At 45.8% G+C, this 18,070-nt stretch overlaps 1 protein-coding gene across 6 annotated transcripts in view; it reads left to right on the top strand.

The window, feature by feature from the left end:
• mast4 (microtubule associated serine/threonine kinase family member 4) overlaps positions 1-18,070 on the top strand; it is a 571,101-nt gene that overhangs the window by 160,338 nt on the left and 392,693 nt on the right. For all 6 annotated transcript variants that reach the window (XM_085981755.1, XM_085981763.1, XM_085981673.1 and 3 more), the window contains exon 3: positions 5,763-5,887. In XM_085981755.1, the coding sequence (XP_085837881.1) occupies positions 5,763-5,887 (125 nt within the window). The remainder of the gene's footprint in view (positions 1-5,762; positions 5,888-18,070) is intronic.

An 18,070-nucleotide genomic window follows, 5' to 3' on the forward strand; every position in this document is an offset into this window, starting at 1 on the left:
GGCGGAGCAGGCTCGAGGGGCCAAATGGCCTACTCCTGCCCCTATCTTCTATGTTTCTCTGTCCAATAGTATTGCTACTGTTCGGGGGCCTGTAGACTACGCCCACCAGAGACTTTTCCCCTTTATTATTTTTTATCTCAGCCCAAACCGATTCTACACCTTGATCTTCTGAGCCAATATCACTTCTCACCACTGCACTGATCCCATCCTTTACCAACAAAGCCACCCCACCTCCCTTTCCTTTCTGTCTACCCTTCCGAATTGTCAAATACCCGGGAAAATGCAGTTCCCAGCCCTGATCACCTTGCAACCACGTCTGTGTAATGGCGATCAGATTATACCCATTTGTATCTATTTGTGCCGTCCGCTCATCTATCTTGTTATGAATGCTGCGTGCATTCAGATACAGAGCTTTTAACTTTGTCTTTTTACCATTTCTCCTTGTTTTAGCCCCATTTTCTGTTGCGCTCTTATTTTTAAACATTCTGTCCCTTCGTGTCACACTGGTTATTATCTCCCCCATCTCTATCCTGCTCTATTGGTTTCTCATTTCTCATTGACTTTTTAAATTCCCGCTCACCTGCCCCCCCCCCCCCCCCCGCCCCAACTATTTAATTTAAACTCTGCTAATGTTCTTAGCGTGGATTGGCTTAAAAATCAGTCTTTCGTAGCTAGTTTTTAACAAATCAGAGGGCAGAATTCAGTGATATGGTGGACAGTGGGATTCCATAGGCACAGGTGCAAGTTAAACTCAAATCTCTACATGTTCATATGTTTTTTTAATAACCTTTTACAAATTAAAATACCCCAGTAGCACAAGTTTCAAAAGTGTGATTTTAAATACATTGGTTTATTGAGTTATCAGAATTTTAATGCTTGCTGAACTGAACTCCAGTCTTGGATGAGCTGCAGTTTCCTCCACCTGAACACTGGGATCACCTGAAGCCATTATCTTTGGACCCTGCCACAAATTCCATACCGCTGCCACTGACTCCCAACTTCCTCCCTGACCACTGTCTCAGGTTGAACCAGACTGTTCACAACCTTGGTATCCTGAGCTCCCGAACCTATATCCCTAGAATGCTGACGGGGTTAGATGAAGAGGGGTGGGAGGATGCTCGTGTTTGGGTTAAGAACATAAGAACATAAGAAATAGGAGCAGGAGTAGGCCAATCGGCCCCTCGAGCCTGCTCCGCCATTCAATAAGATCATGGCTGATCTGATCCTAACCGCCAATCTACTATCACAGAACCATCTCCTGAATCTAACCGAATTAGACACACGAAATAGGAGCAGGATCAGGCTACACGGCCCCTGGGCCCGCTCCGCTACCCACAGGGCCATGTCCGATCCGAACCTAGACTCATGTCCAAATTCCTGCCCGCTCCCCGTAGCCCTTAATTCCCTTTACTTCTAGGAAACTGTCTATTTCTGTTTTAAATTTATGTAATGATGTAGCTTCTACAGCTTTTTGGGGCAGCATATTCCATGGACCTACCACCCTCTGAGTGAAGTAGTTCCTCCTCATCTCAGTTTTGAAAGAGCAGCCCCTTATTCTAAGACTATGCCCCCTAGTTCTAGTTTCACCCATCATCGGGAACATCCTCCCCGCATCCACCCGATCCAACCCCTTCACAATCTTATATGTTTCAATAAGATCGCCTCTCATTCTTCTGAACTCCAATGAGTAGAGTCCCAATCTACTCAACCTCTCCTCATATGTCCATCCCCTCATCCCCGGGATTAACCGAGTGAACCTTCTTTGTACTGACTCGAGAGCAAGTATGTCTTTTCTTAAGTATGGACACCAAAACTGCATGCAGTATTCCAGGTGCGGTCTCACCAATACCTTGTACAACTGAAGCAATACCTCCCTATTTTTATATTCTATCCCCCTAGCAATGAAAGCCAACATTCCATTGGCCTTCTTAATCACTTGCTGCACCTGCATACTAACCTTTAGAGTTTCGTGCACCAGGACCCCCAGATCCCTTTGTACTTCAGTACTTTCCAGTTTCTTGCCATTAAGATAATAACTTGCTCTACGATTTTTCCTGCCAAAGTGCATAACCTCACACTTTCCAGTATTGTATTCCATCTGCCAAATCTCTGCCCACTTACTTAGCCTGTTTATGTCCCCTTGCAGGTTTTTTATGTCCTCCTCACTCACTACTTTCCCTCCCATCTTAGTATCATCTGCAAACTTTGATATGTTACACTCGGTCCCCTCCTCCAAATCGTTAATATAGATTGTAAAGAGTTGGGGACCCAGCACTGACCCCTGCGGAACACCACTAGTTACTGATTGCCAGTCTGAGAATGAACCATTTATCCCAACTCTCTGCCTTCTGTTAGATAGCCAATCCTCTATCCATGCCAGAATATTACCCCCAATCCCGTGATCTTTCATCTTAAGCAATAATCTTTTGTGTGGCACCTTGTCAAGTGCCTTTTGGAAGTCTAAATACAGTACGTCCACTGGTTCCCCTTTATCCACCCTATATGTTACTTCCTCAAAGAACTCCAGCAAATTTGTCAAACATGACTTCCCCTTCATAAAACCATGCTGACTTTGTCCTATTAAATTATGATTATCCAAATGCCCTGTTACTGTCTCCTTAATAATGGACTCCAAAATTTTACCTACCACAGATGTTAGGCTAACCAGGCTATAGTTTCCAGTCTTCTGTCTACTGCCCTTTTTAAATAAGGGTGTCACATTAGCAGTTTTCCAGTCTGCCGGGACCAATGCCGAGTCCAGGGAGTTTTGGAAAATTATTACCAATGCATCCACAATCCCTACCGCCACTTCCCTCAAGACCCTAGGATGTAAGCCATCAGGTCCAGGTGATTTATCCGCCTTGAGTCCCATTATTTTACCGAGTACCACTTCCTTAGTGATTTTGATCGTGTTTAGCTCCTCCCCCTCTATAGCCCCCTGTTTGTCCAGTGTTGGGATATTCTTAGTGTCTTCTACTGTAAAGACTGATATAAAATATTCATTGTGTTTTTGCCATCTCCATATTTCCCACCATTAATTTACCGGTGTCATCCTCTAAGGGACCAACATTTACTTTAGCCACCCTTTTTCTTTTTATATAACTATAAAAACTCTTACTATCTGTTTTTATATTTTTTGCTAATTTACTTTCATAATCTATCTTCCCTTTCTTAATCAATCTTTTTGTTATTTTTTGCTGTCTTTTAAAGTTTTCCCAATCCTCTATCCTCCCACTAGATTTGGCTACCTTATATGCCCTTGTTTTTAGTCGAATACTATCTTTAATTTCTTTACTTAGCCACGGATGGCTGTCTTTTTTTTTACACCCTTTTCTTCTCAGTGGAATATATTTTTTTTGGAAGTTGTAAAATAACTCCTTAAATGTACACCACTGATCATGTATCGTCTTACCCTTTAATCTATTTTCCCAATCCACTCTACTCAATTCCGCTCTCATACCTTCATAGTCTCCTTTATTCAAGCTTAGCACGCTTGTTTGAGATCCAACCTTCTCACCCTCTAATTGAATATGGAATTCAACCATGTTATGGTCACTCATTCCAAGGGGATCCTTTACTAGGACATTTTTAATTAATCCTGTCTCGTTACACAGGACCAGATCTAAGGTTGCTTGCCCCCTGGTCGGTTCAGTTACATACTGCTCAAGAAACCCATCCCTAATACACTCAATGAACTCATCCTCAAGGCAGCCCTGCCCAATTTGATTTGTCCAATTAATATGATAGTTAAAATCCCCCATAATTATAGATGTTCCCTTATTACAAGCCTCAACTATTTCCTGATTGATACTCCGTCCAACAGAGTTGCCACTGTTCGGAGGCCTATAGACTACGCCCACTAGTGTTTTTTTCCCCTTTATTATTCTTTACCTCCACCCAAACTGTTTCATTATCCTGATCTTTTGACCCAATATCATTTCTCTGTATTGCAGTGATTCCTTCCTTTTATTAACATAGCCACCCCACCTCTCCTTCCTTCCTGCCTGTCCTTCCTGATCGTTAAATAACCTGGTATGTTTCATTCCCAGGCATTGTCACCCTGCAGCCATGTTTCTGTAATGGCCACAAGATCATACCCATATGTAGTTATTTGTGCCATTAACTCATCTATTTTGTTACGAATGCTACGTGCACAAGCATGGGCCGAATGGCCTGTTTCTGTGCTGTACATTCTATATAATTGTATGCAGTATCCTCCCCATCGCAAACACTGCCTAGTTGTTTTTAAACTTTGTTCTTGCGACACTCGCAAGGCAGTATTGCCCATCCTGTGTTGCCCTGAAATCAGTAAAAGTCAACCACATTTAGGCCAGATTGAGTAGAGGTGACTGGTCCTTCCCCTGAAGGATAATAGTAAGAAGTCACACAACACCAGGTTATAGTCCAACAGTTTTATTTGAAAACAGTTTGAAAACTGTTCGACTATAACCTAGTGTTGTGTGACTTCTTACATTTGTCCACCCCAGTCCAACACTGGTATCTCCACACCAAGGATAATAGTGAACAAGTTGGGCTTGTGCAATAAGCCAGCAGCTTTTCTGGACATTTTCTGACAGCAGTTCACAAATTGCAGATTTATTGGCTTCACTTTTATAACTTGCCATGATGCGATTGGAACTCTCAACATCTGGGTTGCTAGTCCAGTACCATAATCACTAGGCTACCCATTCACCCGGCTACCCATTCACCCGGCTACCCATTCACCCGGCTACCCATTCACAGTAACTTTTTCCACCAGTCAGGCCAGCCAGGCGAGCATTGGAATAGGCGCGTCTGTAGGTGACGTAGGCATGGATGAAGGTTTCAGCGGCAGGCGGACTGAGCTATGGGTGGAGGTGGGTGATGTTATGGAGGTGGAAGTACTGATGGAGAAGATATGGGATGGAAGATCAGCTTGAATAGAATGCTGAGGTTGCAAACATTCTGGTTCAGCTTGAGACAGTGACCGGAGAGGGGGATGGAATCGGTGAACAGCAGGAAAATCCACCTTTGAACGAATTGCAGGATCAGAGTTATTTAAGTCACCTGTATCTGTGCTTGTTTTCCATTTAAAAGCATGATGATCATGTGCAGGTTTATTTCTATTTCTAGTTGCACATTGTGAATTTTTCTTTTGACTTTTCTTTTTGCTTTACCTTTCAATGGCCAATTTTCTTTCCTTTCCTGCTTCCCTAAAGGCATTAACTCTTTGCTGGGCTACAATTTGACACCAGTCACCTTATGGTACCTCCTGCAAGTTGCCATTCTGCATGTGTGAGCATAGACAGTGTCACCAGGCTATTTGATGAGGGGGCAATACAGTTAAGCCCAGTCCTATTTTGTCCCATGTTTACATGTGTTGGGAAACGATGCAGGAACACTGGTTGATTTTAACTTTACCGAACCCAAATGCAGTGAAGTCAGTTGGAGTCTGCCATCCTTCTGCCACCCTCGTTGAGATTTGCGAACTCTGCTCAGACCAGGCACTGGACGTCCCCAGTTATACACGGATGAGCCATCGCACGTCCGAATCCGACCATTTGGGTTTCCTTCTGCTTTTGTGTGATGCGTTCTATTTGCTAATTATATGACTCATGTTAAGAAAATCTTATCTTCTGTTATTTAAGGGATATTAAAACAAGTGTACAGTTTCAGCTTGGTAAAAAAGACTTTCTTACTTCCAAGGACTTGATCTGTATTTTAAAGAAATGTGTGTTGCTTGCAAAAACTGACTGTAGTCGAATTTTTTTTTTGAACTGCAGGTAAATATCTTCTTCCACCCACTTCTGCTCAGCTATCATGGCAACAGTCAGTGGAAACCACCAATCTTGTCCGCATGCGCAGCCAGACACTGGGGCAGTCTGCTCCTTCCCTTACTGCTAGTTTGGTAAGTGCACCTTTTCTAGCTTTTGTGTGTATCTGAAAAATAGAACAGAATAAGTCATTGTTAGATTGAAGAAAGTGGTACAAGAAACTTTGTGCTATCCGGCACCGACGGGACCGAGCTGCTGCCGTTCCCTCAAAACTGCCGGACACTCCAGAGTTAATGTTGAAACATACGGAGCTTTTCATCTCCGTATGAATCAACAAACCCTGTTGCTTAGCAACAGCCTCTAAACAGTCGGCAAGCATCTCTGTGGCGTCTCCAGCTGAAGCTGTTGCTTAGCTACAGACCTTGCAGAGTTTGACTGTTCAAAAAAAGCAAAGAAAAGAAACGAAAAGAATAAAAAACGGCTCCTGATTTTTGTCGGACGGTTCGCCTCCGGATAACTCCAAGTTTCCTGTATTAAACAATATAGCAGTCCTAGCCATTAGATTTATTTATTTGCTATCTGTTCTCCTCTTCGCCCCCTGCCCCCGCCACCCCCTCCCCAAATCATCTTCACCGAAGTGAGGAGCAGTTACCAAAAAAACCTGAACTTGTATGCAATACCTGCCCCTCTATTTTTGGGCCTCACAGGAGCAGAGGTTGGGACTTTGTACCGATTGTTCCAAATGTGAATACTGCCATAGTTTGCGTGCTTTGCTTTCCACTGGCGTGGAAACTGTTAAGAATAGGTTTCAGGTGAGGAGACTCCTAAATTTTTTATATTTATAGTGAGGTTTACAAAAAAACACAACAGAACAGAGACTTTGGGTTTACAAGAAACTGGTGTTTGATGTTTGGTGGTCTGAAGTGCATCTGCAGCACTGAAATAAGTGAATTTCATGAAAGGTGCTGCTTTTCAGGACTTGGATCCAGAAGCTGAAAAGTGTGAAAAGGACTGGACACATCACACTCTAAAGCAAGTGATCAGGAGTAAGAAGATACCATTTAATTCTATTTCTTTGGGTCATCTGCAGTTTAATTGCACGTATTTCACACTCCTGTTTCTCTCCTCTCCTGAACCTGAGATTTAAAAACATAAAATGTGCGATGAGACATACTCATTAAGGCTATTTCTTCCAACAGGCAATGTATAATTTACATTATCACAGGCGCATTCCCAACATCTTTAAGCTCCTGAGTGTAAATAACCGCAGGTCAAGCTACCACTATGCTGTGGGGAAAGCATTTCTTGACTTCAGTTTCAGTCAAGATTGATTAATTTTGTACTTGTGGCTTCTAGCTCCCTGCCGATTAATCCTAAGTTAAATTACCTGCTTACATTTACGTTGTCCATGTCTTTCTGTCCTGGTCATAGACAGGTGAATTGGAAGGTGTCATAAATCTCCTCATCGAGAAACTACCTATGAAATAACACTGGACGGCCAGCTGGTGGCGCTGTCCAAGGAGTATAAATACTCGGGCGTTGGCCCCAGCTTGCCAGGAACATTTTGTAAAGACAAGGAACTAGTGAAGTACAACTAACCCTCCATGTTCTGAAACAAGTTGATTGAAGTCTTGCTTTATGCTCAAACCAAGTGCATAGTGAGTTTTATTACGTCAATTTAATCAACTTAATATCGACTCCATGCTCTGAGTGATTTTGGGAACAGCCAGCTACGACTGGAACCGTAGAAGGGAACTCAGACAAGTAATCGATCCATCATGGAGAAACTACTCAGCCCTGCCCGTCTTGACTTGGACCCGAATTCACTTACAGCTGCTAAGGTATGGAAACACTGGTATCGTACTTTCAGCAACTTCCTCAGGGAGTGTGGTGAAAATGTTCCTGATAAATTAGAAATACTTGCTAATTACGTATCCCCTCGTGTTTGATTATATCAAAGACTGTGTAGACTATGACGCCGCTATCCAAATACTGCAGCAGCTATATGTCAAGCCTCCAAATGAAATTTTTTCTCGGCATCTATTGGCCACAACTTGACAACAACCCGGGGAATCACTTGACGAATTCCTTCAGAAACTTTGCAGGCTCAGCAAGGGTTGTAATCTTAAAGCTGTTACAGCTGAGCAGTACCAGGAGGAGTTAATTCGTGATTCCTTTATTAATGGGATTGCGTCTCCCTTCATACGTCAGCGTCTGTTGGAGAATAAAACCCTCAAGTTATAGGCTGCCTATGACCAGGCATGTTTTCTGGACTTAGCAAAGAGGAATGCAGACACCTATCTTTTACCACGTGCACGGGCTGCTGCTATCTCTTTTAGTGACTCTTTCAATAGGCCTCGGGCGGAAGCCCTCACGGATGACGACTCCAACCCGGCTGATGACAACCCTACCCTAGAAACCTACACTGATGACAACCCCGCCCTAGCGGCATCTTGGCAATCTGGAAGGAAGTGTTTCTTCTGTGAAGGAGCGTTCCATTATAGGAAATTTTGTCCTGCTCGTAACGCGACCTGCAATCATTGCAGCAAGAAAGGTCACTTTTCTAAGGTTTGCCAGTCAAGAGCCACTGTTAGTAAGAAAGGCCACTTTTCTAAGGTATACCAGTCGAGAGCTCCTGTTAATTTTGCAGCTACTATCTATAAAACTGCTCCTCCCCCAAGAACCACTACTAAGGTTACAGCTGTCAAGGGTAAAACTGCCCCTCCTCCCATCACAGCTGTTTTTCCCCAAAGTTTGTCCCATGCAGCCACGAAGGTTTCGATAAATGGACACATTTTGAGTGCACTAATTGACTCATGCAGCTCTGACAACTTCATTAGTGAGCGGGCTGTCAGTAAGTTAAAACTGCGTATTTACCCCTCGGACAGGGAAATTGCAATGGCTCTGACGACACTGACCACCAATTCTTCCAGCTTTTGTCTTGTCGACCTTATTCTCAATGGCCGCACTTATTTCTCCACCCGGCTCGGGGTGCTCAAGAACCTATGCAGTGATGTGCTCCTGGGACAGGATTTCCAGAAACAACACAAAAGACTCACTTTCGAGTTTGGAGGGTCAAAGCCGGAGCTTACTATTTCCAAAGTACCGTTTTGTGCGCTTTCGGTGGCTTCGCTCGACGAGCCCTCCTTGTTTGCCAATCTTAAGGCTAAAGGGATCAAGGGGTATGAGGAGAAAGCAGGTACCGGGTACTGAATTTGGATGATCAGCCATGATCGCATTGAATGGCGGAGCAGGCTCGAGGGGCCGAATGGCCTACTCCTGCTCCTATCTTCTATGTTTCTATGTTTCCCTCCGATGTAAGCCCATAGTCACTAAATCATGACGTTTCAGCCGAGATGATCGAGCCTTTATCGAGGCAGAAATTTCTCGCTGATGGTATCATTGAGCCATGTTCATCTTCCTGGCGGGCTCAAGCCGTCACTATTAAAAATCTTCTGAAGCAACACAAGAAACGTCTTTGCATCGATTACTCGCAAACTATTAACCAGTATTCCGACCTGGATGCCTACCCACTACCACGCATCGATGACATGGTCAATAACCTTGCCAACTACAAGGTATTTTCAACTTTTGATTTAAAGAGCGCATATCATCAAGTACCGTTAAAGGACTCTGACAAAAAGTATACGGCCTTTGAGGCCAATGGTCGGCTTTACCAGTTTTGTCGCCTTCCATTTGGGGTCACCAATGGGGTGGCCATCTTTCAACGGGCAATGGATAGCCTAGTCAAACAGGAGAACTTAACGGACACTTTTCCATATCTAGATAATATCACCATTGCTGGTCATAACCAGAAGGAGCATGATGCCAATCTCCAGAAATTTTTTGACGTTCTCTGTCGTCGCAGCTTAACCTTAAATGAGTCCAAATCTGTGAAATCAGTACCATTAGTCAACATCCTTGGCTACTGGGTGGGCAATGGTGTCATCAAACCGGATCCGGAGCGACTTCGTCTGCTTCAGGAGCTCCCTCCCCCTACGAATCTCGGCTCTCTTCGTCGGGCACTCGGCATGTTCGCCTATTATGCGAAATGGATACCCCACTTCTCCGACAAGATCCAGCCCCTGCTTCACGCAAAGTCATTTCCATTGGAGGCAACGGCTATTTCAGCTTTCAACCTCCTCAAGCGACAACTGGAAAAAGCCACGCTTCGTTCCATTGATGAAAATCTTCCTTTCGTGTCGAGTGCGATGCATCGCATGTGGCGATCTCTGCTACCTTGAATCAAGGTGGTCGACCTGTAGCATTTCTGTCCAGAACTTTGCAGGGTAGCGAGCTCCATTATCCTCCTGTCGAGAAGGAGGCTACGGCCATCATCGAAGCGGTACATAAATGGAGTCATTTTCTCGCTCGTGGCCATTTTACACTTATAACCGATCAGCGCTCCGTGGCCTTTATGCTGGATAACCGGAAATGCACTAAGATCAAGAATTAACAAAATACAACTCTGGAGGATGGAATTGGCTGCCTTTGGATACAGCATACATTATCGACCTGGCAAAGAGAATGTGGCCCCGGATACCCTCACACGGGCATTCTGCTCTTCTATGTCAACTTCGATGTGAAAAGAACGTGCTCCTCCTGTAAAATTTGTGTGGAGTTAAAACTGCAATTCTTCCGTCCATCGGATGGCTCGCTCATACACGCTATGCAGTGACTCAGCATTGACTTTAAAGGGCCATTGCCTTCCTCAACGCGGAACACCTCCTTACTGACTATGGTGGACGAATATTCACGCTTTCCCTTTGCTTTCCCCTGTCCCAATATGCTTACTTCCACAGTGATCAAATGCTTTGATCAAGTCTTTTCCCTTTGCGGTACGGCCAATTTCATCCACTCTGATCGGGGTCCCTCCTTCATGTCAAGTGAACTCAAAAGTTATCTCTCCCAATGGGGAATCGCCACAAGTAAAATGACACTGTACCATCCCATCGGTAACGGACAGGTTGAGAGATACAACGCTATCATTTGGAACGCTGTTTGTCTTGTGCTGAGGTCACGCAATCTACCAGACCAGCAGTGGGAAACTATGCTCCCTGACTTGTTGCATTCCATCAGGTCTCTCCTTTCTACTTCTACCAATGTCACACCTCACGAGCGATTCTTCAGCTTCCAGCGTCGCTCCACCCATGGGACGTCTCTACCGTCATGGTTGGCATCTCCTGGCCCCGTGCTGCTTCGAAGATTCGTCCGATCGTCAAAAACCGATCCTCTAGTCGACGAGGTAGAACTTAGACGTCAACCCCACGTGCGGTACCCGGATGGCCGGGAGTCCACCGTTTCGCTCCGGGACCTGGCTCCCTGTCCGACCGGTTCCGCGGACCCGACTGATGGAGGGACCCGCGGGGATGAGGCCGACACTCTGCGCTCCCCCGAGGATGACTCCCTACCTGGGACATCGAGGGATCTGCCGGCTGCCCTGCTGGACCCGCTCGGGGAGCCGAGCGCTCCCCGTGGGATGGCCACCCCGGGCCAGGACGCCGGTCACTCCCCGGCTAACCAACGGGACGAAGCCAGCTCTGCGCCTGTGGGGACCCGCACCCGGAGTCACAATCTCCCCAGCCTCCCTTGGGTTGATCAGAGCAACACGGGCCCTGTCGATCCACCGGCACGGATCAAGCGGCCCAGGGACCAAGACACGGTCCGGGGAGACGTGCCTTCTGGCCATAAACAAAAATCTAAAAGACTGCGGCTATTCGTGGTCCGCCTCATCCATTAAGAGGAAGTTGTCGGACTTCCAAATTTTTTAGGCAGGAAGAATGTTCTAAATCTCATCATCGAGAAACTACCTATGAAATAACACTGGACGGCCAGCTGGTGGCGCCGTCCAAGGAGTATAAATACTCGGGCGTTGGCCCCAGCTTTCCAGGGACATTTTGTAAAGACAAGGAACTAGTGAAGTACAACTAGACCTCCATGTTCTGAAACAAGTTGATTAGAGCCTTGCTTTATGCTCAAACCAAGTGCGTAGTGAGTTTTATTACGTCAGAAGGTATGGGAAAGATAGATTCAGAAAATAACTTAAAACTAAATCATTAAAGTAGGACAATGGGTCACAAGTTTGAACTAGTAAAATTTAGGACTAGGGCCAGGAGATTGTCGCACATTGTGCTAAACACGTGGAATGGACCTCTGAGTAGCAGAAGCTGACTCTGAAATAATTTGTGGAACAATTGAGTGGAGGGAGGGGGTGAAAACTGTAGGGCTGTTCATGGAAAGTAGGATTTCTAGATACAGGAATCTGGAATCTTTACCAGGAAAAGTAATTTGTGTCTTTGGCATATTCCATGCTGTAGCATTCTGTGTGCCATGGAATTCATTTTTTTTTTTACTCCTTTTAGATTTTGTGCAAATCCAAAATAGGATCAAAGCCCACCCTTCAAAGTTAGATGTCAATTAAACTGTTGTACTCCAAAACTGATGGGGTGGGGGTTGGCGAGAGCATCAGAGAAGTGGGGGGGGGGGGGGAAGAAGAGGGGATAGGAGAAGGGGGGTGGAGAGGGAAGAGAAAGGGGGGACAGGAGGGGAGGATAGAAGGGGGGAGGGGAGGATAGAAGGGGGGAAGAGGGCATAGAAGGGGGGGATAGAAGGGGGGAGAGGGGATAGAAGGGGGAGTGGATAGAAGGGTGGGAGGGGATAGAAGTGGGGAGAGAGGATATATGGGGGGAGGGGAGGGGATAGAAGGGGGGAGGAGGGGATAGAAGGTGGGGTGAAGAGGGGATAGAAGGGGGGGTGAAGAGGGGATAGAAGGGGGGAGAGGGGATAGAAGGGATGGGGGGAGGGGATAGAAGGGGGAGAGGCGATAGAGGGGATAGAAGGGGGGGAAGAGAGGATAAAAGGGGATAGAAGGGGGGAAGAGGGGATAGAAGGGGGGAAGAGGGGATAGAAGGGGGGGAAGAGGGGATAGAAGGGTAGAGGGGGGGAAGAGGGGATAGAAGGGTCGAAGGGGGGACAGAAGGGGGAATGGGATAGAGGGGGGGAGGGGAGATAGAAGGGGGAACAGGATGGAAGGGGGGGAAGAGGGGATATGGAGGGGGAGTGGCAGGGAACCAAGGGGGGAGGAGAGGGGATTGAAGTGGGAGGAAGGGAAGAGATCGAGGGAGGGGGAGGGGATCAAAGGGAGGGGAGGGGAAGGGATTGGAGAGGGGAGGGGATCTGAGGGGGGAATCGGGGAGGGGATTGGAGAGGGGAGAGGGGAAGGGATTGGAGGGGGATCGGAGAGGGGAAGGGATCCGAGAGGAAATCGGAGGGGGATCGGAGGGGAGGGGATCGGAGGGGAGGGGATCGGAGAGGAGGGGGTCGGAGAGGAGGGTGTCGGAGGGGAGGGGATCGGAGAGGAGGGGATCGGGGGAGGGGGAGAGGGAATCGGTGGGGAGGAGGGGATGGGGGGAGGAGTAGGGATCAAAGTGGGAGGAGGGAGGAGAGGAGATTGGATCAAGGGGAGGGGAGAGGAGAGTGGATCGAAGGGAGGGAAGGAGAAGGGGTCGAAGTGGGGGAGAGGAGCTCAGAGGGGAGGGAGAAGGTCCGGAACTTTGGGAGAGAAGATCAGGAACTTGTTAGCCGGGGCAGCACGGTGAGAACATTGTGGAAGGAGGAAGAAAGTGATCCAGGTCTAAAGGAGTGGGGGGATGAGAGCAAGAATGTGATCCAGATGGGAAGATAGATGACGTTCTCCCGTCCTCGGTTAGGCCTGGATCACGTTCCCCCACCCCCGCACCATGTTCTCCCTCTCCTCCACACTCCAGACTGCAACGGTTCAAGAAGGCAACTCACTATGACCCTCTCCAGGGCAACTAGGGATGGGCAATAAATAATGAAATTTTAAAATGAGAGCTTTTTCTGTGTTGGTCCTACAGCATGCATAATATTACATTTGTGTGTTATTTGCCGGACTCGACTATTCCAATGTTCTCCTGGCCAGCCTCCCATCTCCCACCCTCAATGTACTTGAGCTCATCCGAAACTCTGCTGCATGTAACCTAACCAGTCCCATTCACCCATCACTCCTCTGCCCGTTGACCTACATTGGCTCATGGTCCACCAACAACGTTCCCGTTAAGCTACGTGGCCGTCTGCAGGTCCCGCACAGGTCCCGCACCAACTTTTGAATGGGAGATTTTGCACATGCGCGAAATTTTGAATGGGCTGCGCAGCCCGTTAAAGGGAGCGTGCGCCCCAAAAAAATTAGGAACATTGTCCACCAACACCTTGATTTTAAAATTCTCATTCTCACATTAAAATCCCTCCATGGCCTCACCCCACCTATCTGAGCTCAGCAGTGTGAGCGCTGCGAGTGCTCCTAACCCGGGATGGCGAGCCCTGTCTGTTCTCTGAAAGCGGTAGTGTTGGCACTGAGCGCTCTGGAGCCTGACTCTCTCAATGAATGGATCCAATGACACATTGCAAAGATCTTGATTACCTTCCAGCAGGCAGAACCAAATTATACATTCCAGACAAACTGTTGGGTGTGTCTTGTCCTCCAAGGGGACAAATCAGAAATTTGGCGTTGCGAATAGACACAACCCTCTTTTTTTTTACGTGGGTGGTTCAGTTTGTATCGTGGAAAATCGACATTGCATGGTGGCAGCACCGACTATTTACGCTGCTAAATCCGTCTCCGTTATCTGGAGGAAAATCTTAGACTGACTTTATTGCGGGTCATTGATTCTGGTGCCGGAATGATCGTCAGATTTCGCAGTGTAAATGTAGGAGCCAAGGCCGACACATGGACACCTGCAATTCAAGCTAAACTAGCACCGGTGTAAAAGTGCCTTTTTATTCTGACAACTGCTTCTAGAATCACACGGAATCAACCACGGAAAAAGACGCGCATTTATATAGCACCTTGCACGACCTCGGCATCCTAAAGCGCTTTACAACCAATGAAGTACTTTTGAAGTGTAGTCTGCAACTGTTGTAATGTAGGAAACTCGGCAGAGCAACAATTTGATAATGAGCAGATAATCTGTTTTTAGTTGGTTGAAGGCTAAATGTTGGCCATGACACCGGGAAGAGCTACCCTGCTCTTTGAAGTAGTGCCGTGGGACCTTTTCCGCCCACCCGAGAGGGCAGACGGGACCTTTGGTTTAACGTCTCATCCGAAAGCCGGCACCTCCCTCAGTACTGCACTGAAGTGTCAGTATAGATTATGTTTTTGAATCCACTGCCTTCTGACTCCGAGGCGAGAGTGTTGCCCACTGAGCCATGGCTGACACTCTATCACAGGAACATGGTTTGAGAAGAGCTTTATTTATGTAGACCTGGTCCTGTAGCCTGCTTGTATTTATTAGGTTTTCAACAGAACTTTACACCTGGGGTGAAGTCTTCACAAACAGGATGTGTACAAAGAAACTGCCGATACAAAATGAATGCACGTACTTCTTGTACGATGGCTGGGGAAAAAAATGAATAGAAATCCCTTTGTTGGACTTTATTTATTATAAACAGTTTCTTTAGAAGATGAAACTTAACTCATAAAGAACATCCATAGTGAGAACTGGGAGGGTGGGGTGGCGGGGGGGAGAAAGCTTTTGGAGCATTTTAATCTTTAACCATGCACTTCTTGCAATTTAGTATACTGCATTCGCTGCTCACGATGTGGTCTCCTCTACATTGGGGCGACCAAATGCAGATTGGGTGACTGCTTTGCGGAACACCTCCGTTCAGTCCGTAAGGGTGACCCCGAGCTTCCGGTTGCCTGTCATTTTAATTCGCCGCCCCATTCCCACTCAGACCCCACTGTACTCGGGCTCTTGCATTGTTCCACGGAAGCTCAGCGTAAGCTCGGGACAGCACCTCATCTTCCGATTAGGCACTTTACAGCCTTCCGGACTCAAAATCGAGTTCAACAATTTCAGACCATAACCTCGGCCCCTATTACATTTTTACTTATTTTTTATCCACACCTTTGTTTTGGCCCTTTCTCACCCCCCCCCCCTTTTTTTCCTCTCCCACATGGCAGCTGTCTCCCATTCTGCCAGCGCATTTCACACCTAATCTAGAGCCGTCTTTTGTCTCCACTAGTCCTATCACCATCTCGTCTCGTTTTGAATACCTCTTAATGTCTCTTCTCTTTTGTTCTCTCCCAGCCTGGCCTTTTAATCTATTTCATTTCCTGTGCTTTTTCAGTTTTGACAAAGGGTTTTGACCCTGAAACGTTGACTCTATTTTTTTCTCCACGGATGTTGCCTGGCCTGCTGAGTTTTTCCAGCATATTCTGTTGTTATTTCAGTTCTGGGTGGGCTTGTGATATGGACTCTGTCCAGGAGAGGGAGCCAGAATATAACAGAGTCAGCAATTTTATGCCAGTGGAACAAACAACATTTTAAGGCTGTGACAAAACAAATTATAATTGACAATCAAAAAGAATTATAGTTTATATTTTTTTTAAAATTGCTATTGTCAGTGCATTTGAAAACCGGTTCATGAGCATCATCTTATAAATCATTGTCCTTTTGTGTTGTGGACGTTCGTGTTTTTAAGCCAGTTAGTGTTGGAGATGTAAAGGTTTAGTAGTTTAAACTGATTTAAAGGTCTGTAATGAATGAAATGAGTTGTCAGGTATGCGAGTACCCAGTAGAATTAACTATGATGTGGCAGGCACTGCATTGAATTTTCAGAGAAGTCACTGCGGGATGAAAAATGAGTATTAACGCCAGCAAATGCTTCTCTTCTAAGCCTCTAATCGAGATTATATTGCTTTGATAATGGTGCAGAAATGGAGTAAATATGTTTGAGGCAAAGCTGGTGTTAAACCATCCAGGTATTCTTTAACATACAACAGATCGTGTGTTAGTAATGTTCTATTATGTTAAAGGTGCTATATAAATATTTGTTGTTGTTAGAATTTACACCATCTTTAAGAAATTGGAAAATCATTTGCATTTTGATGCTGATGACTCGTGGTAATTGATGTCATATTTGACCCTGAAATGAGCTTCCGACCACATATCCGCAGCATAACTAAGACCGCCTATTTCCACCTCTGTAACATCGCCCGTCTCCGCCCCTGCCTCAGCTCATCCGCTGCTGGAACCCTCATCCATGCCTTTGTTACCTCTAGACTTGACTATTCCAACACACTCCTGGCTGGCCTCCCACGTTCTACCCTCTGTAACCTTGAGGTCATCGCAAACTCTGCTGCCCGAGTATCCTAACTCATACCAAGTCCCGTTCACCCATCACCCCTGTGCTCGCTGACCTACACTGGCTCCCGGTTAAGCAACGCCTCGATTTCAAAATTCTCATCCTTGTTTTCAAATCCCTCCATGGCTTCGCCCCTCCCTATCTCTGTAATCTCCTTTAGCCCCACAACCCCCCGAGATATCTGCGCTCCTTTAATTTTGCCCTCTTCAGCATCCTTGATTATAATCGCTCAACCATTGGTGGCCGTGCCTTCTGTTGCCTAGGCCCTAAATGCTGGAATTCCCTGCCTAAATCTCTCCGCCTCTTTACCTCTCTTTCCTCCTTTAAGGTGCTCCTTAAAACCTACCTCTTTGACCAAGCTTTTGGTCACCTGCCCTAATTTCTCCTTATGTGGCTCGGTGTCAATTTTTTTTTGTCTTATAACACCCCTGTGAAGCGCCTTGGGATGTTTTACTACATTAAAGGTGCTATATAAATACAAGTTGTTGTTGTAATTGCTCCATCAAGTTAACTTCTTCAACATGACCTATATATAGGATGTTGAAAGCATACGTACCCTTTCCAGTACGCTCTTCTGATGATAATCCAAGTTTTATACTTGCATTGCTCAGCTATCACTCATTGTAGATTGTCTTGGGGTGGGGTGAAGAATAATAACGTTTAAAATGCATTACCGAATTTTGGTTTGGGAATACATTGCAAAAGCCAACTCTTGGCACTTGAAACTAATGAGGGATTGTCTACTTCAATTATTCCTTTCTCCATATTTCCTTTCTGTGTTTTTTTTAAACGCTACACACCATTGCTCGTTCAATAAGGGTTGAATGAATGATGTGTTTGGGGCAGGAACGCCAGTATATTATCCTTCCATGGGCCGACAAAATGTATGTTGTGATTTTCCAATGTGTTATATCAACTGTACTTCATTTTTTAAATGCCCTACAGCTTATCAAATACAGAGTATTTTCAGACATCAGTGTGTGTTTTTCAGAAAAATGCAACTGCACTGCTATGATCAGTGGATATAGTTAGCATTTCTTTTGTATCTAACTAATCTTTTTGCCATTTCAGTCTGAACAAATCATCATCACTGTAACTAGTAATTTTGTAATTTTTTCCCCCATACCGATGTGAATTTTTAATTGACACAA

Source organism: Somniosus microcephalus, chromosome 1, assembly GCF_052327205.1.
Source record: "Somniosus microcephalus isolate GS21.2 chromosome 1, FLI_Smic_1.0, whole genome shotgun sequence".
Classification (NCBI taxonomy): Eukaryota; Metazoa; Chordata; class Chondrichthyes; order Squaliformes; family Somniosidae; genus Somniosus; species Somniosus microcephalus.